Source organism: Sesamum indicum, linkage group LG5 (genome assembly GCF_026168435.1).
Source record: "Sesamum indicum cultivar Baizhima isolate 11 linkage group LG5, ASM2616843v1, whole genome shotgun sequence".
NCBI classification, from domain to species: domain Eukaryota; kingdom Viridiplantae; phylum Streptophyta; class Magnoliopsida; order Lamiales; family Pedaliaceae; genus Sesamum; species Sesamum indicum.
Window position 1 is genome coordinate 2591253 of NC_142661.1, and position 24747 is coordinate 2615999.

Below are 24747 nucleotides of genomic sequence, written 5' to 3' on the forward strand. Positions count from 1 at the left end.
ATTTCCAATAATTGGCTCATCATTTTTTGTTCAACTTGAAAGGATTTTATTATTAAAGTTCACATTAATTTAACCAAAGACATTTCAAGAAATAATTTCTTAGATCAACGAGTAACTTTGAAATTTGATATAATTACAGATAACATCAATACTCTCTAAATTTTAACTTTCATCTAACAACTAATTTAATCTGTTAGCTTCTGATAGATTTTCATCTATTTTTCGTGCTGAACAAACCAAAATGATTATAATTTTGAGTGAAATTATTTTCAAAATACAAAAAAAAAAAATAAAGATTTAGTGTTATTGGAAAATTGCTAAAAATTTAAGTGACACCACGTTTTGTAAATGCGATGCCACAATTTTTATTTAAAAAAAAAAAACTTATGTCACCTCGGTGACATAAAGAAAATAAAAAAAAATTAAATAAGCCACCGTGGTCAGTGACCGGAGTGGCATAATTAATTTAATAAAATTTTAGTTTGTTATATAAAAAAAAAAAATCTTTGTTTGGCAATAATTGCCACCTTCTCTTTAAAATTTTGATACCGTCACGGTGAGTTGTCAATCGCCAAATATATCATTCGACTTCCCTTGATGAGACTAACATTTCCCCTCAAACAATTTCAAGTTTTATCAATTGTAAACAATGGAATTTTAACACCACCACCGCACCTTTTCGACGTTGATTCGCCGCCACCGTAACAACCCACGATCACAGACCACCACTACTAGACTCGCCTCGACCTAAGGGTTCTAACGAGACCAACTTAGCCCAATTTTATTAAGTATTTGTTGAGATATAAAAATTTGAAGATTTTTTCGTCAGAAATTCGCGTTGAAGTTGTTTGCCGCCGTTTTTCCGCCGTCAGGACGAATCACGGATTGGGACCACTGCCGTACGAATATTCTCGTCCATACAATTCCAACAAGACTAGTCTTGCTCAATTTCATCAAGAATTTGTTGAGATTTGAAAATTTGAAGATTTTTCGGCCGAAAATCCACGTTGAAGCTGTTTGCCGCCGTTTCTCCGCCGTCAGGACGAATCACGGATTAAGACCATCGCTGCTTGAATCCTCTCGTCCAGAAGATTCCAACGAGACCACGATTGCTGAAATTGAGAGGATTCAAACGGTGATGGTCTCAATCCGTGATTCGTCTTGATGGCGGACAAACGTCAGCAAACAGCTTCAACGCGAATTTTCAGTTAAAAAGTCTTCAAATTTTCAAATCTCAATAAATACTTGATGAAATTGAGCAAGACTGGTCTTGTTGGAATCGTCTAGATGAGAGGATTCTAACGGCAGTGGTCTCCATTCGTGATTCGTCTTGACGACAAAGAAACAGCGACAAACAGCTTCAACGAGAATTTTCGGCAAAAAAAATCTTCAAATTTTTATATCTCAACAAATACTTAGTAAAATTGAACTAGGTTGGTCTGGTTAGAACCCTTAGGTCGAGGCGAGTCTAGTTGTGATGGTCCGTGATCGTGGGTCGCTCCGGTGGCGGCGAACCGACGGTGAAAAGATGCGATGGTCATGTTAAAATTCTATTATTTACAATTGATAAAACTTAAAATTATTTGAGGGGAAATGTTAGTCTCCTCAAGGGGAGTCGAACGGTATATTTGGCGATCGATAACTCGCCGTGATGGTACTAAATTTTTAAAGAGAAAGTGGCAATTGACGCCGAACAAACAATTTTTTTTTTATATAACAAACCAAAAAAAAAAATTATATAACAAACCAAAATTTTATTAAATTAATTATGCCACCGCGGTGGCTTATCTTATTTTTATTTTTATTTTCATTATGTCACTACGATAATAAATCGCGGTGACATTAAAAAAAATTTAAATAAAAATTGTGGCATCGTGTTTTGCCACTTAGATTTTTAATAATTTTCCAACAACCCCAAATCTTTAATTTTCTTTTTTTTTTTGCATTCTTAAAATAATTTCACCTATAATTTTGCTGATTATTAAGAATTTTTGAATTTTCTAAATAAGTTTTTAAAATTTTTCATCTACCTTGTTTGATTTTTTAAAACTTTTTAATTTTGCTTAAACATAAAAAATACAGTACGGGTGAAATTGACAATTCTAGACCTCCATCTAAAAATTATATAATTTCATTAAGTATTAGAAAATATTTATAATTTTTTAGATAATAAGGGATATATTTATGTCAAATTTCATAAAACTCTTTGCAATTTATCCTTTGAATATATATGTAATATGAAATGCACTTCTTGACATCGATAGTATGATTTATGCGATCTATTGTTTGTACTGGAAATCTGCATTCTCGTCATTTATACGTTGGTTTTATCATAGCATAAAATTTTTTATTTAATGATACTTAAATTCCTTTTAAAAATGCAAAAATTATATTTTCTGCAAAGAAATTTTGAAATTATACTTACACCCCCTTCAAAAATTCTCCGTTTACACCTGAACCCCTTCCGTTAGGGTTCGGACAAAAATGCTTACGTTAGCAAAAAAATTATATATATTTTTAATTTTGTCCTTTATTTAATATTTTGATATATATTTTGATACTTACAAAGGGATAAATGTATATATATATACATAGAGTGAGGGTAACATCATTATAATTTTCTCATTTTAAATATAAAATTATTATATGAAAATATTACAGAAAGCCTAAAATTAAAATTTTATGTAATTTTCTGCTAACGTCAATATTTTTTCGTCTAAACCCTAATGAAAGAAGATAAGGTGAAAAACAATAAATTTTTTTAGGGGATGTAAGTGTAATTTTGAATTTTTTTTTGAAAAAGTATATTTGGATATTTTCAAAAAGGGTCTAACTGTAATTAATCTTTTTATTAATATAAAATGTTAATATATTCTAGTTTTTATTATATAATTTTCTCATAATTATATTGATTACAAATACCTTGGTTTGAAAATTAGCCAATCAATTTAGATAAACTATCCAAAACTAAAGTCGGTAGGCCCAAGCCCATAACCCCAACCCACCATCTGGAATGCCTGACTCGATCCACCCATTACCCGACCCGATTTTCATTTTTAGATGACTGAAATCTTTGGCATTCTTATTCTTTTCCCTTAGCCGAATTTATTAATCCTCCTCGTATTCTTTCCTGTTCTTGATTTTTTGGCGCCAACACCAATAGCTTCTCCCTATTTACATACTACCTTCGGGAAGAAAAAGAAAAGAGAAACAAGTGAGGAAAAAATAAGAGATAAGTAAACCTGAGTGGTTCAATGATGTCTTGGTGGCCGTGTGTGTGCCTTGGTGGCGTGGGTTAGTCTTGGTGGTTGTCCTCCCTTGGTGGGTTTGAACAACCGGTGGTTGGGTTGCTAGCCTTTGTGGTTGTCGGCTTCCCCATCCAATCCAGCTCCTTGAGCCGAAATTATTTATCGTATCTGTTTTTCTCACTATTCTTATTAATTTATAATCGTTGTTATATTAATTTGTATTCTGTTGTAGTAATTGTCTTTATGGGCTCAATGCGAAGATAAATTCCCAATACTATACATATATATATATATATATATGTATATAGATATAGATTTAATGTCTCTAAAATACATTAAGTATATAGAAACTCAATCCAAAACAAAGTGTGAAGAACAGGCACTCTTTTGAGTATGGATTCAGTGTGTCGGTCTGATACTAAAAAACTTATTATTAATTAGGGTAAATTACAATCATCTCTCCTTAAATTTGGTATAATTATAAAGATTAATTACATCTTGCTATTTAAAATATGATCATTTTTTAATTTTGACATCTAAACGTTTTTTTTTTTTTTTTTTTAGCAACTTACCATCCAAACTTTATGAAAATTTACACTTTGTTATTTATAATTATTTTTCAATCAAATTTTTTTATTGAAAAAACATCACATACAGCCACATGTGATATTTAAGGGTTATATGATGTGATATTTTTCACATATGCACAACATGTAATATTTTTTCGACAGGAAAATCAATCAAAAAATGATCGTATATGACAAAATGCAAATTCCCCAAAGTTGATATGGTAATTGACACAAAAAAAGTTTCGATAGCAAAGTGTAAAACGGTTATAGTTCGAATGGCAAAATGAAATTTACCCTAATTATAAATACTCTTCATATTTGAAAAATTATCAATAACCCCCTTAATTCTAATGACCGTCTAATAATTAGCCCAATTCGTTAGCTATCCATTTTTATGGTAAACTGATCAAAATACCCTTGTGAATTAAAAATTATAATTTTATTTATTTTTTAATTTTTTTATGGACAAAGTGAATTTTTTAAAAATAATTTTTAGAATCTTTTCATCGATCTCGTTTGATTTTTTATAAGTTTTTAATATAAAAAATAAAAAATACAATAAAGGCAAAATTAATAATTTCATACCTCAATCCAGGAATTACATAATTTCATTACATATCGAGGGAGTATTTGTAATTTCTCAAACAATGAGAGAGTATTCGTTATTATGCCAAACCTCAGAAGATGTCGTTGTAATTTACCCTATTAATTAATATAAAATAATTTATGTTTTTTCCTATAGTAAATTTGTAACAAATTAATGCTAAATATTTTATCGTACAATAATGGAGTAATAACATTGGGTTTTTCCTAAAATTTATTGTAATTATAAATACATTCTTATTTTTAAAAAATTATAGATATTCTCCTAAAATTAATGGATGACTAACAAAAACTCCTCTATTATGAATTGTTACGAGAGGATATTTATTACACCATCATCTATTTCATAGAATATTTAGAATTTTTCAAATAATATAAAAATAATTATAATTAGGACAAAGTTCATAAGAGATTATTGTAATTTGTTCAAATTAATATATATATATGTATATGTATATATACGTGTACGTATACTTTGGCAAATTTACAAGTAGCTAACCTCATCCAAACGCCCGACGAGAACTCTTTCAACATCCCTCAAATCTCTCTCTCTCTCCCTCCCTCAACCTCAGAAAATGGCAGCAGCTTGTAGCTCCCTCTCCACCATTCTCTCCACCTCCAAAATCCCTCTTTCTACCCTGAAATTTTCTCTTAAACCCCATCAAAATTCCAGCTTTCAGCCCACCACAGCTCTTTCAAGAAGGGAATTCTTGAATGGATCATCGGTAGCTCTTCTGCCGCTGCTCATTTCTCCTCCTCCGCCTTCACTGGCCAAGGAAGTTGAAGTGGGATCATACCTCCCGCCCTCGCCCACCGACCCCTCTTTCGTTCTCTTCACCGCCACTAGTAAAGACACCCCTGCTCTTCGGGCAGGTAACATGATGCACATGGTGTGATCGGACTTTGCTTGTTTGAGCTTTCTTGATTAGCATTTGTTATTCTTGATGTTGATGAGTTCACTCTTTTACTGAATAGTGACTAGTCTTTGAGGCTTGGTGGATTCTTGAATGAGGAATTACAATTTAAGGGTGATAAAAGATATTAATATTAGAAACTATTCTCCACTAATTTAAACACTTAGATAAAGCGGTCGCCTAACATGGCAGCAGAGCTAGGCCGAAAAAGAGGTCTTACCCCCTTTATAAAAGAAAGGTTTCAGCGGATTTGGGGATGGTCGTGTTCTGGCGCATAAATCTTCATGTGCATTGTGATGAAGTACTTTTGTGGAAAACTATGAGGAGAATAGACCATGGTGAATAACTTGATTACATTCTTGTAATTTTCTTATCTGCAATTGTAGAATGTTTTTAGTTGTTGGCTTGTATGTTAGAAGACTTATAACACTAACCAGAATCTTTTCTTATGTCAACTTAATTCTTCCCATCATTCTTTTTTTCTTTTCTTTTTTTGTTTTATATACTTTGCTCCTATGTGCTTATGAAAAACTCTGAATCTAGTTGGTTGCAGGGAATGTACAGCCCTACAAGTTCATCCTGCCCCCAACATGGAAACAGATGCGTGTAGCAAACATACTGTCTGGAAATTATTGCCAACCTAAGTGTGCAGAGCCCTGGGTGGAGGTAAAGTTTGAAGATGAAAAACAGGGAAAGATTCAGGTTGTGGCATCCCCTTTGATACGACTGACAAACAAGCCTAATGCAAAGATCGAAGACATTGGGAGCCCAGAGAAACTCATCGCATCTCTTGGGCCGTTTGTCACTGGAAATACATATGACCCTGATGAACTGGTTGAGACTTCGGTTGAGAAACGTGGCGATCAAACTGTATGATCATCTCATATTGAGCTTCTTCATGTGCTTCTTTTGCTTCTCAATCTCACTCTTTCCCTAATACTACAAACCTTGTTTGTTCTCGATTTCAATTCTTCATTTAAATCTCCAAGATTTGAACTTTATGCAGTTTGTTTTTGTCTATAGCTTTGACATTCAAATTTAAACAGTTTCTTTTCTATAGCTTCAACATCCAAACTATATATACATTTGCTTTTCGTTTATAGCTTCAAATTCAAACTGCATACGGTTTTGTTTGACTAAATATTTTCAAAGGTAATTTGGATAATGGTTGAGAGCGCCTTCTGTCTTCCATTTTGTTCTCATGTCTTGGGAATTACTTTGAAAATTCTTGCTTGTTCTCTTTCTGCTGATACTTGTAGCCCGGTTTAACTTTTATTCTTGCTGGGAAAGATTAATCTTGTGCATATCGTGGATGCAGTACTATAAATATGCTCTCGAGACTCCATATGCTCTGACGGGATCACACAATCTTGCCAAGGCAACGGCAAAAGGAAGCACTGTTGTTCTGTTTGTAGCCAGTGCCAATGATAAACAGTGGCAATCATCAGAGAAAGTTTTGCAGGCAATACTTGAGTCCTTTGAAGTGTAAATCTTTGACGAAGAAGAGAACTCAAAGCCACATTGAAGTGTTCTTGATTATGATGATTTAAAGTTCAGAAAACCAATAAGATGTACTTTCCTTTGTGTAAAAAGAGCCTATGTACTACTGATTGCAGGCAAAAGTTTGATCAATTATTGGTTTGTGAAGTTGCAAGGATAACTTTTGATGCTTACAAGTGATGTTATGTGATTGTCTGGATTATCCACCTAGTTCTCTTGATGTTGATTTTCAGTTTCTATAGAGTACATCAGTAGCTGATCTAAATCTAAGCTAAAATATAGTGAGAACATGATTTTGTTCTTGTTGATTAAGACAGCCTATCAGTAAAATTTCATATTTGACACCTTTTTAGGAAATCTTTTTACTTAAAATCAAACCAATCACCTAGCAAGTGTATCACACTTGTCATGTAATTAATCATTTTTTTTTAACTTTATATGGATCTTACAATAAATATATTATGTTTTGTCATATAATTGATTCTGATCTGAAAAATCCAGCCAGGTCAGAATTTCCCTATATTTAGACATTATTGAATCAATAACTCCGTTTATGATAGTAATGACACCAAAATAGGCCTGGACTCGTATAGTCCACCCCAGAAACAACCTTAAGAAAAAGAACAAGGATGCACTCAAATAAAGTAAAAGTTTAGACAAGAGCTTCGTTAGAATTACAGTCAGATATACGAAAAATGATGTCTATATCTAAAAGTTGACAATGATTAAGTATTAATTACATAGTTTTATTAGGATTATACAAGTTCTACAGACCATTGTGCCTTGGCAATATACAAAAGTGATTAGCTGACACTTCAAAACCCTAGACTCTGTTCTATCCTCAAGCAGTTACCAGATGAGGGGTAGATCCCATAAATGGAAGCATGCACGAGTATGTGACGTACTTGACACTGTCAACTAACACAACAACAAAAATTCTCGAAAGGGACTTGGATCCCATGACACCATCCACATTGACGTCAGCTGCCTCTCTGGGATCAACAAGCACAGAAACCACCATTGGGAGCGTGGAATTATTTCTATTCAAATTCTCTTTCTGAGAATTTTGTCTTGTATGTTGTCTAGAAATATCATGAGAGGATTCACGAAGTGGAATAGGAAGACCGTGGAGGATTCTTCTATTCCTTCCCTTTCTAAGATGAGTTGAGTTCTGATTCTGCTCTTTAGAAATATTTCTTGAAGTAGTAGCTGCAACTATGGCTCCTGAGGCCGAAGCTGGCGACACATCAAACTGGAAAACTTCAGTGCACATGCCGGTGCTCAACATTGGCCCTGAATATGGAAGTGCATAAAGACAATGTTATACTTCTAGATCATATTGGAAATTGAACAAGTGTCATGTCAATGTGCAAGATAAGAGCCCAAACATCTTCCCTCAAAACAATCAGCAAAAAGAAATTGCTAAGTTGGGGCAAGATATCTTTACTGGGCTCTATCATCCCATAACTTTTTTGACACAAATAGCAACCCCAACAGCCATTCACGTCTAATTCCCCTAATCAATACAGTAAATCTCAAAATTTGAAGTGGCAAGTAGTCATTGTTCAAATCTATCCAAGACCCTCAGTTGCTAGTGTTCATAGCCAAAACTAGAGAAAGTTGTGAAAATATTAGGAACTAAAGTTGATGAACTGCTACCTCTTTCTAAAACTATGTGCACGCAGCACAAAAAGAATGTCATTGCAATTAATGGTACGTCATTTATTATTAAGAATACCTGGCCGTAACTCAGCAAATCTTTTAGGTTCAAATATGTAATCTGACTAATTCATCAAAAAAAGAACAATAATCTCTAGGTACAAGGACAAACAAGAGGGGAAGCAGGCAGTTGCAACATTATTGTAAATGCAAAAGGCCAAGAGCTGCAAGCAAACAAGCCTGAACAATAAAAAGCAACATGCAAACGTCTCAACATATCCAACCACAATCCAATTCATTGCCCAGAAAAGACTAGCACACTTGTATACAACTACAAGCTGTGTCTTTATTGTTCCATTCAAGTGAAAATCAAGATTCATATAAGTTGGCAAAATTAATATTAGACAATGAAATTCATCAGAATATCATGTAACCAAGCAAGGAATGACAACAATTACCAGCAAGGCCTTCACGGAACCATTGCTGAAGCCTGCCATCAGTTGCTTTTGAATTCTTGCTTTCCTCGTCTGTTGAGCCAGAACCAAGAGCCCTTAGGTGGGGATACCTAGCACCATTCCTTCCCATGCCTGGAATAGGAATAGGAGGACCAAAATCTCCAGGAATTGCCAGACCAGTCTCACCACCACGCTCCACATGAGATGACATGGCTTTCTCACTTGCCAACACTGAATGGATAATCAAATTTCCATCTATCTTAACAAGCTTATCATTTCGGGGAACATACAACGATGCTACAAGAGGTTCACTCCCATTGCCCAATTGAACAAACTCATAAGCACTTGGCTTCCCTCCCCTATCATGATCTCGTTTACAATTATAGTCTTTTATATCTCCATATTTCTCACCGTACTCAGTCCCATTCACCATCAAAACCCTACCATGATGTTTCTCATAGTACCCACGTCCAACATAACTTTCTCCAGCCATCAATGACTCCCTAACTCCTCCATACCTCATGTTTACCATTGGAACCAAGCCTCCAAATAACATTATGAAAAACAGCAAACCAAGAAAACTAACGCCGGCAACCTTCTTGGTCTTTGGCCCCTCCTTCTTCTTACTCTCTACCTTCTTAGGCCCCTTAGGCGCTTGTGCTGCCTGTTGTGGTTTCAACCTTGGGATTGGCACCAAAGGCACTTGAGACCCTTGTGGCTTAATCATATAAGGTGAAGCACCTGGCATCCATGGATACATCATGGCTGGATGTGGGTACATCCCAGGAGGTGGCGCCATTGGAGGAGGTGGGACAGCACCTCCACCCATTTGCTGCCTCAAAGTTGCATTTTCAGCCATAAAGTATGAAACCTTTGCATTCAAGTCTTGAATAGTTGAATGCATCATCTTCACCTTATCCTCCAACTCCTGAACGTAATGCTTCTTCCTCTGTCTTGATAATTGTGCACTCTCCCTGTTCCTCATTAATCTTGCCTTCTTTTTCTCCTCCTCTTCGCTTAACCCGACTTTAGCATTGGTGTTACCGTTATTCTCTGAATCAAAGGTAGATTTTCTAAACTTATTAATCCTTGACTCCACTGTATTGTTCAGCAAATCTCCACAATTCTTTTTCCTTTTCAACAACGAGCTATTGACTTTATTATTGGACGGCTCCTCTAACTTAATCTTCTGATCAACAACTCCTGTTCTAATCGAACTGCTATTCGAATTGCCGGAAGAACTCACCGACCTGGTGACGCAATTATTTGAGTCCTCAGAGACATTAGACCCGCAATTCCCTGAACTCCGAGATTCAGGCGAAGGGCAATTCGATTCGTTCGCATTACCACCGCAAATTTCAGGGATCTCGTGATTCGACCCATTCGATTCAGGCGACTGCACGTTGAGATAGCCGGAAATCTGATTGGACTCCAATCCAGACGACGAGGAATTCAGAATCCCGGAGCCTTTGGGGCTGCGATCGCCCAAAAAATCTCCACCCCCAGAAACATGACGCAACTCCGACGAAGTGGACTTAAAAAAGGCATGCAATTGATCAAGATTCGGTGCGAACTCGGGTAAATTCGAGTCGGGTCCGGGTTCGGCATCGAAATCTTGTAACGGGTCGATATTAAGGAGGTCGTCGAGTTCATCGGAGGAAGGGAGCCACAGATCATCCAAGTCGAAATCGAAATCGAGGTCGTCAATAGCGACGCCGTGTTGGTTGTCGCCATCATCATCAACAAGATTCTGTGAAAAGAAAGCAGTATCAAGGGGTGGAATCGAAAGACCTGAATCATACTCGGTGGTTTCAGGCGGTGGAGAAGGCAAATCGACGGAGACCACCGTCGCGTGGGCCATTTTCCGTATTCTCTCCGGTATGGAACTTAGGGATATTGTGAAGAAACTGTTTAGGGTTAAGGAGAGATACTGACTTAGGTTTTTGGAAAGAGTAGGTTGTAAGGTCACTTTCTTGTTTCTTTTATGAGAAACGTGATTTGCATTTTCTTTATTTATTTTTCACCATTTTTTACGAGAATATAAAAAATTATAATGTGAGATGAATAAAAAAAATTAATATATATATATATATCGATTCAATTAATACATTAATATAATTAAAAATAATAATAAATTAATCATTTGTATAAAATAAGATAAATATTCACTTATTCGGTGAAATTAAAACTCATTCGATAAATTTTGGCTAACGAAAAAATTTATTTGCTAGATGGATTCGAACTACTGTGGTATTAGATGTAATATCTCAACATATAGAAAATTTAAGTATAATTACACTAAATCTGGAAATGAAAGTATAAATATTCCTAAAAAAATTAGTACATAATCAAATCTGGAGATGATGAACTATGCATAATAATAAAACTGAATACTTATTATTTTTTACTTTAATCATTTTTAAATTTTAATTTCATAATTTTAAAATATAAATTAATCAAACTCGACTCATATTTGCAGTAAACTCATTTATTTTATTTTATGTATGAGTCAAAATAAATTTAAAAATGATACTTTAGTAAAATTTAAGTTAGACAATATCCTGTTAGCATATTGTATATATGTATACGTCACTAGCACACTACAATAGATGGATGTATTGGAATTTTTTTATGGGATAATTACAAGCTCGTTTCTTGAGATTTGGTGTAATTATACTTACATCCTATGTGGTTTAAAAAATTACATTTATTATTCTTGAAGTTTGCTCCCCTCTAATAAATAAGTTCCTCCATTAGTCAAAATTCACAAAAATTGTCAATATATATATATTTACATCCGATTGATTTATTACTAACTTATTACAGGTTAAATAAATCTATCTATGATTAAATTATACTCACACGCTTCATCCGTTAATGCATGTAATGAGGTATATCTTCAACGTTATAAGGATAGTTTAGCTCGAAAAAAATTATTTGATTTGTATTAAGTCAGTAATAAGTCAATCGATGCTAAATATCAATTTATATTCAGTTTTTTTGTTAACATTAGTAAATTTAGTGAATTTTGACTAATATAGTAACTTATTTGTTGGACAAAAGCAAACCTCAAGGGTGTTAAATATAAATTTTTCAAAATTATAGGGGATCTATGTAATTTTATACAAAATTTCAGGGAGGAGGGTTTAATTAACCCTTTTTTTATTTAAAATAAATTTAGTTAAATCAACCAAGCGTATAATAAACGTATGGTACTTATTATTTGATTAATCACTTTTTTTTAAAAATTATATTAATTACATAATAAATAAATTAATACTTATTAGCCCTATTTGGTTCGTGTGATTAGGCATGATAAAATTATTTATCATGCATAATCACATATTTGGTTAGTATTATTAGAACTTGATATTAATATCGGGTCCGATCTTATTAATCATAATATATGGTATAACGAATCACGCATATTTAACTGGTATAAGTATATTTAACTGGTATAAGTAATCCTACAAAACTAATTTTTTTTTTTTAATTTACCCTTGGACTCTCTCCTCGTCTCCTCTTTCTCCCCTCTTTCTCCCATTTACCTATTTTAGAAAAAATTGCGTGATACCCCCTGTTTTATTCAAAAGTTGATAAAAATTTACCCGTGTTAATTAAATAACCTAAAAAGACCATCTATTGTTATAAATCCTGCAAAAAAAAAAAAAAAAACCCTCTATTTTTTTTCAAAAAAAGGGAGAGTTGCTTACACGCGCCAGAAACGAGAATAAGATACCATTTTACCCTATTTCTAGCCTTTGACCATTTTGAATGGAACAAATTACCCTTATTTTATGCCATTACCACTTCTCTTTTGTTTTTTTGATTAATTTTTTTTTTTTACCTTTTTTACATTTTATTAAAAATATTACAATATTGAACAATTAGTATTCATGAAATATTTATATGTATAAGTATCATTACATCAAATTAAATTATTATACATTTTTTATATATAAAAATATCAAGTATTAGGATTATTTTAATATTTATATATTTTTAAAATTAAAATACATGATGTTTTTTCCTAAATAATATTAGTTAATTTAATTTTGTATTGAATATACTTTGAAATTATATTTATATAAATTACAATAAATAAATTTTAGTATTTTAATATATTTATATTTAATAAAAAAACATAATGCAATTGCGAGCTCTGCTTCCACCACCTCGCGAGCTCTGCCTCACCACCGCCTCTACCTCTTTTCACTTCTCCACAATCGATTTGGACACTCCCATTTTCACGACCAATCTGGGCGGCGACGCTCCCAAATTTGGACGACGACTTTGTGGGCGACGAAGTCTGTGGCCTAGCAGTAATTGTGATAGAAGTGTTATACAATATTATATTCATGATAAATTTATATATATATTTTTGAGATACATAAAATCTGAACGGTTCATTTTAAAAATCAATCAGATCTTATGGTTCCGATGAGATATAAAAGATCAAACTATCATTATAATAACAATCATTTATAATATATAAGGGTATAACAGGAAATCACAAAAAATTGACGCTGTTAAATCAAATAATCGACAAGGGTAGCGTGTGCAAAATTTAGAAACTAACACGGGAGGATTTTGCTTATATTTTTAATATAGGGGATTTTTAGTTGAATCTTCATAATACATAGGGATTTTATTTTATGCAATTTTTCCTTTTTGTTATTTGTGAAGTTTGTACATGATGAAAAAATATATTTTAAATTATAATAATTTAATAATAAAAAATAGTAAAAATATTACTTTTTTCTTTTTTGAATATTTAAAAAATATTTGAGATTTTATCATTGATTACTTAATTGAATATGTGCTTAAAACTTCGGCTTTATATAAATATAGACAAATTAAAAAGAAAATATTTCATAAATTAATTTTATTTTAGGCAATTGTATTTCAATAAGTAATTCAGTAATTTTTTAAAAACCATTCATAAGCTACAATATAAAAATATAAATACCTTAAAAACAAATGTCCGTTATAGTCTTTTTTGATTTAATCATGCGTTATAATTCTTTCAACCAAACATCATATTATATTATCAAATGAAATATCCTACATCCAGTACTTCAAATCAACCATCATATAATACAAGATAGTATTAATAATTATTCAATTGTTTATTCTATTTAGTTCTATTATCCTTAATCCTATCACATGAATCAAACGAGTTCATTATATAATTATTTATGCTATATTTAAATCCTATTGGGATTAGAAATTCGGAATAGATTGATAGATATTCCCAAGAACTGGGTTGGCTGGCCACACCCACAGCCCACAGCCCAGTTTTGTCTCTTTTAGACTTTGAGCATTCATTACAACAAATACAAACGCAAGAATTCCGTACAAATCCACCCCATTATTCTCCTTTTTCCCTCTCTTCGGTTGGTGGGAGGGAAGGATAACCCTGCGGAAATTCCCTCCCGCTCTGCGTAGAAAAGTAGTAGTTCACCCTGTCTATTTCTTGATACTATCTGTATCTATATGTGTATAGGTACGTAGTTGTAGTTTTCTGTTTTTCCGTGGAGTCTTGGAGTATGGATTTGACTTCCCATTCAGCTGTTGTGTATGACGGGAATGGAGGAGCGGCTGTGGAGCGGAAGGAGAAGGAGAGGGAGCCGGCATATGTTTCGATGGTGGATCCCTTCCTCGTTGAGGCTCTTCAAAACCCTCGTCATCGACTGAATAGTTAGTTGTTCTGCCCTTTTCTTTGGAGTTCAATTCTGCTGCAGTTTTCGTAATTCTCGGGGGGGGGGGGGGGATGATTTTTGTTTCTTGGGTATTCTTGAAAGGGGTTTGTGTTTTTCTGAATGTAGTTGAGATGCGTGGTTCGGGTAAGAGTTAGGGTTGGAACTGTTGGAAGTTTGAACTGTTTGATTTTCTGTAGTGGGGATTTAATTTCTGTGGATATAGGTGTTTCTTGATTTATTTTATTTGCATAGTGAATATAGGAAATTCTTGGTGTCGAATTGATGTGGATCTGGGTTCAGAATAATAGCTGACTGGGCATAGTTGAGCTTATTCGTTGTCGAAAATGACGAAGAACTTGAATGGATTGTTGTGTGTTGAGGATGTTGTGGAACAGAGTTCTGAAACTTTTAAAATTCTTGCAGCACAGTGTAGTGGATTTTGAGCTATTTCATTTGATTGATTCTTGGAGTAGTTTCTTTCTAGTTGATAATTGAACTTTTAATGTTTTATGTGGTGCTGATGTCGGTACAATATTCAATTTCTTTGAGTTCTCTCATTTTTAATCGTCGTTAGTTGCTTTATGAATTTGCACTGATTGAGAAGCAAATATGGTTATTAGCACGGTTTACTTAAGAATGAAGTTGATGTAATCGTTTTGTCGTTCTGAATTGGGTATAGAATCAATCCTTCTGCCATCTTCTGTGGGATTTCCTCAAACGTGAATCTTAGACAAAAAGAGAAAATAGTGATGACATTTTAAAGGGGCACATTATGACGAGTTCGACTTAGCAAATATCTCATTTTAGTTAGTAATGAACATTAAATAAGTCCAAACCTCTTGCTGGAGTCTACTCATGAAACTTGCTTAGCCAAAAAAATAAAATGATATTATAATAAAACAAGAGAAGTTGACGGACAAAGTCTTACATCAGATGGTCACTGGTGAAGTCTGAAGTGGTAGGTCCACATCAACATTATGTTTTAAAATTGTCAATTAAGTAGAGATGGAAAAGTGCTTTGAAATGAGAAATATACGGCAAAGAAGGATGTCAGATTTAGGACTTTATAAATTTTCATCAGGGCTTAGGTTTGTTGACTGCCAAAGGTTAATTATTGCTTAAACAATCATGTGACATTTTGTTGACTTATATGAGTTTTACTTACCTCGGTATTAAATTTCATTTTCTTTACCATATACATTTATGACAGAATTCTCTTTTCATGTATGATGCCGTGTTCAAGAGGTGGACATTTGAGGGATGTTTATTTATGTGTTTGTTTCATGTTTTCTCTCAAATTCTTGTTGATAAGATGCTTGTGGGATTCCATATGTGGTTACTGCTACTTGAATGCTTGGAATTGCTTTTTATAAATTGATAAGCAATCAGGTATGTTGCATAGATAGGGAAAGAACAGCATAAATCGCTTCTAACAAGTGTGGCTATTGGAAAAAATATATTTACGATGAAACTTTCTGGTTAGGTTGAACGCCCTGGCATTCCTGGAACAGATTTGGTTCATTTATCTATTATGCTTTGGCATTTTGGTTTGTATTTACTTTTTACTTTTTACTTTTTATTCAGTTTTAATAGCTGTTGACACTTTTCTTTTGCTTGGTTCAATCAGTTCTTCGAATGGAGCTTGATGTACAGAAGTTCTTGAAGAATTCTGATGTGCAGCAGTTTGAGTTTCCACACTTCCCTACTTCATACCTTCGTCTTGCAGCACACCGTGTTGCCCAACACTATGGTGTGCAGACCTTGGTTCAGGACAATGCTGTAGATGGCCAAGGGAGCCGGATATTGGTTATAAAAAAGCCAGAGAGTAAGTTCCCTACTGTTTGCTTATCAGATGTGCCTGCTAAAGAGTCAGAAAATGACAAACTTGATCAGATCAAGATAGTCATAAGACCGAGACCTAAAGCTTCCTCAAGTGAAGCCAATGAACTGGGGCTTAAGCGCACTTCAGTGAGATCTGTGGAAGAGAGGAAGGAGGAGTATGACAGAGCACGAGCTCGTATTTTCAGTAGTCCAAGTAGTTCTGAATCTGGAGATGCATCAGCTCAGGCTGCTTTTGATGGGAGGAATTTGAATGTAGATGACAATGAAGTTTCGAGGAATTTTGGCATGGATGCGGACAAAAGCCCCTGCAGCAAGGAAGTTGGCACTTCATCTAGAGTGGCTATTTTTAGGGACAGGGAGAAGGATCGCACTGACCCCGATTACGATCGCAGTTATGACAGGTACATTTTTTGGGAGCTTGGTATTGAGTAGTGAATAGCTATGCTTTCTGTGAATTTCTTACAGATGTAGCAGATCACTACTTTTTGACTAAGAGAAGATTAGTAATGCATTTCATTTCATGTGAAAGGCTTCTTTACATTAAACAAGTCATGGAAACACATCCAACATCTATGCGCATGGATGCATATACCTGATGAAATGTGATTACCATTTTCTTTGTGAAGATTTATTATAAATTCTGTTTTTCTAATCCTGAATAGATTATTGATCCCCTTTACCTCATCTGGCTCTCTTTTGCAATGCATACCTCACCCGTTATGGTTTTCGTGGCTGACCTGTCGCAGATATGTTAAGAGCATCCCGCACGCACAAAATCTCAGCCTAGCGCATCTTAATATGCAGAAAATCCAGCCTCCATTTGTCCATTATGATTCTATTTTCCCTCAGCTTGGTCAGATGCCTGCACCTCCAGCTTCTCTCAGCTACAGGAGCCCTGTGATGAGCCCCTACTGTGCTATGGGATTGAATCAAACTTCTACGGATGGTTTATATATGCAGTGGCAAACTCCGTCCATTATGCATGGGCATTCATACGATCAACTAAGACATGCTGTGTTTCAGGTAGGCATCAGCTTCTTCCTCTTATTGCTTTTTCCTTAGCTGCCATGTTGAGATAATGTTATACCATATAGGTTAAACATGTTAGTCGTTCACAATTCTCACTTTCTTATAGCATTTTGTGCTTATATGATTTACTTACATATATACTCATTCAACCCCATTTTTAAGATTAGATTCTGAATGATCCTTATTTATTTGATCTGCATCAAATCCCTGTACATGTGAGATCCTATTGGGGGATTTGGATATGGGTGCATCACAACCTAGTATTACTACACAACTAGTGCAATATTCTTACAAATTACTCATTATCCGCCTATGCATAGTGCAAGTTTGTTATTCAAGGATGCAATAAAATCTTCATTTGGGTGCTATTACCTTAACTTTTTATTTCTTTATTGTATGGCTAACTCAGTGCTTTTTTAGGCCCCCCTCTGTCAGCAGCCTCTAAGTTTCGATTACTCTCAGAACCAATGATGACTGGCAGAAGTTAGCTTGGGAATGTCTGCATTACTCTAGGGTGTCCTTAATTAGGTTGCAGTGTTGAAGAGCCTGATCCTATGGTTTAGAGTTCTCTGATTTTGTTTTAGATTTGATGTAAGGTGTTCAAAGACTTTATTATGCATGAAGCGACATTGTTTGTAGGGAGACCAGACCCCCAATGCCTGTTTGCAATTCTTGATTTGTATTGTTGTGTCGTATGAGAAATTACTTTCCACAAGTCTTGTGTGTTCATCGGTAATAGTTGGCTAACGTGGAAGATGGAAATCCCAAGCCTGATTTGAGCTGTGGGGCTACGTACAATGATGCCAATGAATTCTTAGTATTCATTTCATGACATCATTGTATGAACATCTAACAAGGAGTACTCAGGGTGTGCGACTATGTTGGATTCCACCCGATCATTTGTCGATGGGGTTGGTGGAAACCAGCCGCCCCTTCATCCGGTGAAAAGCCGAGTAGTGGGGTGTGTGAGGTATTCAGTGCCAACTGACCTAAACATCCAGCCAGGGCATGAAATCTTGAATCAAGACTTATCATACCTCATCGTATTTTATAGTTTATCTCACTTTTAATCCCGACGTTAAATTATTGACAGAATTCGTTAAGTGGTCGCTGAAGAGGCATGTGCCTCTCACATACTGTATTTTTGCAGAAAATTACCTTCACATCGGAAGAAGGTTCCAAGGCTATGATAATGTTGCAAGTGGATGTGAGGTTTTTGCAAGCGAGTGTGATTCTTCTTCGCCTTCTTTGGTTACTTGCAATTGAGAAAGAAGATTTGGAAAGGGGGAAGGAGTGGGGGGCTTTGATAGGGTAATGTCTATTTTTTCCCAAATACTCAACATGTGAAAGATATGTGTCTCTTCAATGATCATTTAATGGATGTGGGACTAAAAATGAGATAAATTATAAAATAATGTTATTAAAGTAAGATTTTTGTAATAATTCAGACCAAAATTGAATAGAGCTTAATTTATAGGACCAAAAATGATATTTTTTGCAACTAAAAATAAGTGTTCATCAACTTCCCATTAAAAAAATATATTTTTTATTTGCAACTTTTATTTTTCAAATTTTTTAAATTTGTAATACCCAGTTGGTATGGTGTGATTTATGCAGCTTGATTAAAGGAAGATGGTCAAGATTCGATATTGCAAATGAGTAAGTCACTTTTTTATAAAAAAAAAATTACTTGTATTTTTTAAAGTGTAGGTATTTACTTCCTGTGTTTTTTAAAAATAAATAATTTACCTCCCTAGATAAGGAGGGGCGGAGAGTAAATTGCATCATTTTAAAAAAGACAAAAGGCTAAATCACTATTTTTTTTTTAATAGGGGTTAATTTACCTATTTATAATATCACGGAAGGGGGGAAATTGCATTAGACCCCATATGTAAATATCGTATTTCTTGTTTGATGAAGATTTATAACTTGATTGACCTAGTTCGGAACTAAATTATATATAATTTTTTTGAAAAGAAAAACATTTTTTTTAATTTAAAACCAAAAACTCAAAAAAGATTTGGTTATAATCGAATATGGCATTTTGGTGAATCAAACTTTCGATTAGTTCGGTTAAATCGAACCGAACACCCATATTCTAATATACGTGTAGAATGCACGAAAGCCACGTGGCAGTCTACCTTTGGTTAGAGGCTAAAATTACATGTAGATCCCAACAAAACTGCAAAATTCCACAAGAGACCCAAATCTTCAGATTTTGTTTATCCACACATCCAAAGCACATGGTACTCTTGTTTATTTAAATATGGCAAAAAGTAGGGTGCCTTGCGAATAACTCAACGCCAGCCTTATACTCCTATATATATAAATAAATCCTCTGCAGTTCCAATTCTTCCTTTTCTTTGCTATTATAATAGCGAAAACTCTCGAGTTGATGCGATAATGGAATAGTTGTTTATTGATTTCCAGACAAGTAAAGATTTGGAGCGGATGATGATGATGGGTCTGAACTGGCAAAACCAATGAATGAAGGTGCGTGCCGGGGTTCAGACAACAAACACGCTTCTTTCATTAAATAATAATCCAAGATTGTGGTGTTGGTGAGTGAGTGGTGAACAGATGATGGGATCTGTTTGGATAAATAAATAAGGACCAAGAATCATGCCGGTCGTCCACCCGGGTGCCGCGCTTTTCTTTGCTACTGCATTACCGCACACCATCTCTCTTTTTTTGAAATCCAAACAACTACTTGTCTTACCATCCAATTCCTTTTCTACCCCCCACACAAAAGAAAAGTACAAATTTTAATGTAATTTTGGTAGGGTGTTTGGACTTATGAGAAATTTATAATATTTGAAATAATAATACGATATTTATAATTATGATAAATTTTAAAGGCGCTCAATATAATTAACTCTAAATTTATTCAGATTTTTTTATATATTTTAGAAAATATTTTTTGTCATTTTTATTTAAAAAATAATTTTTTTAAAATAAAGCAATTCAGACCATGCAGCTTATAAAATAAATTAATACTGACTTTTGTTAATAGAATATTATAAATTTGTAATATTTTGTTTTTGAAATTTATATTATATTAATTATTACATGTTGTGCACTAATTTATACTCTCCAAGATTTTATAAATATTTTAAATAATTTATAAATTTATCCAAACGCCATGGTTCAATGTAAAGCGAATGGTACACAATGTTATGGCCGACAAAGAAAATTAAAAAAAAAAAGATATATATATATATATATATATAGGTGTTGTACTATATTAATAGTTTGTGATAAGACTAAGTTAGGCCAAGCAATGTTCATTGTTCCATTTGTTAATTTTTTTTAAAAAAAATTATTTCCAAAGTTAGGACACAAAGATCCTTTCAATTACAACCTCTTCCCCACAATCATAGGATTTTCAATTATTTTTTTCCACACGAATTGTTCTAGTTCATTGAACTGCAAGAAACAAGAACTGCATCACGGGATCCGTGGATGCTGCATTCAGTGCACAATACAATGGATAGGATAGGCAGATGATCGAAGGAGATACTGCACAAGCCCGGAAGGTGAATAATAAGCAACATGAAGCTCAGAACGTTGTTCGGCTGCAGTTGCAGCATGGAAACATCGTATGCCAAGAAAAAACTCCATATGAAAGCACAGAACATCAGGAAACTAATGGAATGTCCGAACTTTAGATGATGAGATGGAAATTCAGAAGGAAAAGTATAACAAGGTTCCCTCTGTGGACACATTAGTTAGAAACCAAAATTATGGCAAACACCAACTTAAGTTAGGACAAGGACGAAAGCAGAATCGTAAGATGCATATGAAGATGTTAGAGGAGGTAGTTCATGCTTTGCTACAATACAGTGCTATCGTCATCGTTATGAGCTACAAGGTGTTATTTTCCGAGAATTTACCTTTGAGAAATTAGAAATGGATGAAAGTACCTTATAGAGATTGAGGAGATCAAGAAGATGCAAATGCGGATGCAGAATATTGAATTAACGAACACTTGTCATAACATTAGAACAGTTTCTCAGAGAAATATCGAGCTCTAAGTCGCTAGCAAATAAGACCATTTACAAGAAGAAGGAATCACCATTGCATAACACTAAACCGACATACAAGAGAACGACAATACTATGCAGAAGATAGCTGGGAATTAACAGGAAAAACCTCTACCATATTGTGCAGTGCCACACTGCACGATCCACCATCTCCAACTTCTTCATGAAACAATTAACATTGTCAGCACCATAACCTCAGTTACACGTCCAAGAATCCAACCAATTGGTTGCTTCAGACTGTCATGTGTCAAAGAAACCAGACAATAATTTACCAACAGAGTGAATGTGGGAAAACAAGCCGCTTCTCATGGTTTCGTGATTGCTTTTGCCATGACTTTATGACCATTGTTAGTTTACCATCCCAAGTGACATCTTGGTTATATTCACAGTCGAGTAGTAAAATGTACTGTTAACGATTAATATCCAACTTAGAGACACCAGAATGCTACTGATGACTTAATTACACATTTTAGAGTGGAAATTCATGGAACAGAAGTTACATTATGCACCAGCAATTCTAGTAAGCACATACCAACACTGACATGAGCAGAATAATTGAAATAGTGAATCATTTCAGGACAATGGGATTGCAATAGCTCAACCTATAGCATCAAGAACAGCTAAAAACACCAAATTGAGAAGAAAAAGAGTTATATAGTTACCCCAAGACTGGATTTTTCACAAGGCCAAGATGCTAAATTGGCCGACGATGCTGCAGAGATTACCTAGAAAAAAGTCAATAATTACCCAATGCTCAATCATCCCCAGTAGGAAACAGGGTGAGAACTTTCCTCCCATTCTTGGCGGTGGCGGCCGACTCCACATCCTCCATGTGAGGCGTTCGCTGCGGCTGCTGCGGTGATTGCCTCACAAAAGGATGCTCAAACTGCCCATTTGGGGGTGAGTTACCGAAATGCCTAAACTGCTGCTGCAGCTGAGGATGGTGGTGCCCGGCAGGCGGCACCACCGCCATGGGGTGGTGATGCTGCATTGCAGCCACCGGCACGAATGGCAAGAAATGCTCTGAATTTGGCCGGCCCGGGTGCAGAAAATGTGCTGGCACGGGGGAACTGGCGAATAAATGGTCAGTGGCAGGGTCCATGCAGGAAGCGGACAGCGCGGCCGGGCTATTGTTGCCGCCTCCACCGCCGTTGGAAATTCCCTGCATCCGCTTCAAATAAAGCCGGTACTTCTGCAAATGGCTGGCGACATTTTCCCTGGTGAGACCATCCACACTCATGAGCTGCATAATTGTCTTCGGAACAGCATTCTTGATCCCCAAATGGGCCACCGCATCCACAAATCTCTTGTGCAGCTGTGGGGTCCACACGAGCCGGGGACGCTTGAGGGTTCTGGCGGGCTCGTCCGACCCAGTTCCGCCACCCCCTCCTCCGCCCTCCGGCGAGTCGAATTCAGCCGAGGAATTGGGTTGGGAGGAGTGGGCAGTAGATTGCGGCGGATGCTGAGGCGGATGTGGCGGCGTGTGGTGGAGAGGCTGTTGTGGGCTAGGAATGTTGAAAGCAATCGCTAGATCAGGAGTTATTAGGGACTGGGACAAGGGCATCAGCTCCTCCGGCGACGGCAATTCCTCTTCCCATTTGGAAAACCAATTGGAATCCTCTTCCCTCATTCTCTTTCCTTTTCCGGCCTCACCTCTTTGGATATATTACTAAAAACGAAATCTTGGCTATGGAGGTTTATCGGGTATCGAAATTTTCAATCTTTTTTTAGACTTTCAAGATCCTTAGCCCGGAAAACAAGAAATTAAAATGAGAGAGAGAGAGAGAGAAAGCAGTTTTCTGCTGAAGCGAGTGTGAATAACAGGTGGACTTGTAGAGACTTGAGGGTTGATGTTTTAACCTATAAATTCTTCCTCTCTCTCTCTCTCCTTATCAAGAAAGATAACAAGAATGGTTTTCTTTTCTGGGAAAGATCTGTGTGTGTGTGTGTGGAAGAAGGAGGGGTGATCGAGGTGGATCTTGTTTTCTTCTTTTCAGCTTTTATTAATGTTACTGTTGTGGATGCTTTTCTTATGATTTTTATGTGTGTTTTTATGTTGTTCTATTTTTTTTCTTTTTTTCCTGGGATTTAAGGGTCTTTTTTGTTTTGGCTTTGAGTTTCAATCTTTTCTAAGAGTTAGTGTCGCTACTATAAATGGGATTTCTTTTATAAATAAATATATTTTTTTATTATTTTTATGTATATACATACACATTTGTGTATCTATGTTACTCATATCAAAAACTTCAGATATGTCTTGAAGCGTGAAACTCACGCTGTATTCCTATTGGGTGGATCACAATCAACCAGGTGATATCATCACCTGGACATTTCCTCAGTTCTCGGTTTTGGGAATTTGAGGTCGGAGCGTGGGGAACACGCTCAATGATGCGCGCCTGGCTGAAGAGTTGGGAACTTTGTGACAACAACATGGACTTAATTTGTACTTTGTAAGGGGGAAGTGATTGGGAGATTAGAGGAAAGAAAAATTGAGGGGAAAAAAGGGTATGCAAAGTTTAGGTCCCTTTGAGGGTTTTTTTTTTTTTTTTTTTGGGGGGGGGGGGTGGGGTGGGGTGGGGTGGGGTTGGTGGTGTGGGAAATGGGAATCATCTTCAAGAATTGTGGTTTTAGATGTGATTTCTTGACATGTTGACTAATGATAAATATCACTCCATTTTGTGGAATGTAATAAATGCACAAGTCCTAAGTCAATTATTAATAATTATATCTTAATTCTGACGGATATTTTATAATTTTTTGCACTTTCGTCAGCAGCATAGTGTATTTACAGTATCTGATTATTTGATTATTCATTTTATAATTTTCATATATTTATTGTAGCATTACATGTTGTGTAGATTAGTTGTTTGACGATTGTGGCATTCATTTAATGGTCTTTATGTCTATTTTTTTTTAAAAAAAAATCATTAAGTTATGAGGTATTGTTCGAATACGTTTAAATAATGATATGTTCGACTACAACTCGACTACACTTGACTCCTTACTCTGACATATTCATTGTTTTATTATTAGACCTTTCACTAATTTATCTCCTATGCACTAGAATTGATTGATTTATCTGGAAATCCTCATTGAATCACTGATTTTTGCCTTCGAACCTTTGAAAAACTCTTATTTAAATCAGAATTGGTCGAACCACAAATAAATCAAAAAGCAAGTGTA

The 24747-nt window shown here is 35.1% G+C and overlaps 4 protein-coding genes across 4 annotated transcripts; 2 read left to right on the top strand and 2 right to left on the bottom strand.

Moving 5' to 3' along the window:
* Positions 1–4908: 4908 nt before the first annotated feature.
* PPD6 (thylakoid lumenal protein (Mog1/PsbP/DUF1795-like photosystem II reaction center PsbP family protein)) lies at positions 4909–6981 on the top strand. The gene is made up of 3 exons (XM_011080787.3): positions 4909–5293; positions 5888–6204; positions 6653–6981. Exons 1-3 carry the CDS (start codon positions 4996–4998, stop codon positions 6821–6823), a joined length of 786 nt encoding a protein of 261 aa, XP_011079089.1. The 5' UTR covers positions 4909–4995; the 3' UTR covers positions 6824–6981.
* A 540-nt stretch (positions 6982–7521) lies between these two features.
* Positions 7522–10912, bottom strand: LOC105162695 (bZIP transcription factor 17). The gene is made up of 2 exons (XM_011080786.3): positions 8952–10912; positions 7522–8127 (listed from the first exon to the last, which is right to left on the bottom strand). The coding sequence occupies exons 1-2, from the start codon at positions 10807–10809 to the stop codon at positions 7676–7678; spliced, it is 2310 nt and encodes a 769-aa protein (XP_011079088.1). The 5' UTR covers positions 10810–10912; the 3' UTR covers positions 7522–7675.
* Positions 10913–14267: 3355 nt separating this feature from the next.
* On the top strand, positions 14268–18236 carry LOC105162694 (uncharacterized). Its single transcript, XM_011080784.3, has 4 exons — positions 14268–14648; positions 16278–16893; positions 17239–17515; positions 17942–18236. The coding sequence occupies exons 1-4, from the start codon at positions 14498–14500 to the stop codon at positions 17990–17992; spliced, it is 1095 nt and encodes a 364-aa protein (XP_011079086.1). The 5' UTR covers positions 14268–14497; the 3' UTR covers positions 17993–18236.
* A 3257-nt stretch (positions 18237–21493) lies between these two features.
* On the bottom strand, positions 21494–23610 carry LOC105162693 (transcription factor MYBC1). The gene has a single exon (XM_020694066.2). It carries the CDS (start codon positions 23192–23194, stop codon positions 22319–22321), a length of 876 nt encoding a protein of 291 aa, XP_020549725.2. The 5' UTR covers positions 23195–23610; the 3' UTR covers positions 21494–22318.
* Positions 23611–24747: the final 1137 nt, after the last annotated feature.

Bases quoted from the DNA above. Each gene is read 5' to 3' on its own strand.
- LOC105162693 (XM_020694066.2), bottom strand. From the start codon at position 23,194: ATGAGGGAAGAGGATTCCAATTGGTTTTCCAAATGGGAAGAGGAATTG.
- PPD6 (XM_011080787.3), top strand. From the start codon at position 4,996: ATGGCAGCAGCTTGTAGCTCCCTCTCCACCATTCTCTCCACCTCCAAA. The intron at 5,294-5,887 runs GTAACATGATGC...AGTTGGTTGCAG, and splicing joins CACCCCTGCTCTTCGGGCAG to GGAATGTACAGCCCTACAAG. The intron at 6,205-6,652 runs GTATGATCATCT...TCGTGGATGCAG, and splicing joins AGAAACGTGGCGATCAAACT to TACTATAAATATGCTCTCGA.
- LOC105162695 (XM_011080786.3), bottom strand. From the start codon at position 10,809: ATGGCCCACGCGACGGTGGTCTCCGTCGATTTGCCTTCTCCACCGCCT. The intron at 8,128-8,951 runs GTAATTGTTGTC...TTCCATATTCAG, and splicing joins GTTCCGTGAAGGCCTTGCTG to GGCCAATGTTGAGCACCGGC.
- LOC105162694 (XM_011080784.3), top strand. From the start codon at position 14,498: ATGGATTTGACTTCCCATTCAGCTGTTGTGTATGACGGGAATGGAGGA. The intron at 16,894-17,238 runs GTACATTTTTTG...GACCTGTCGCAG, and splicing joins TACGATCGCAGTTATGACAG to ATATGTTAAGAGCATCCCGC. The intron at 17,516-17,941 runs GTAGGCATCAGC...GTGCTTTTTTAG, and splicing joins TAAGACATGCTGTGTTTCAG to GCCCCCCTCTGTCAGCAGCC.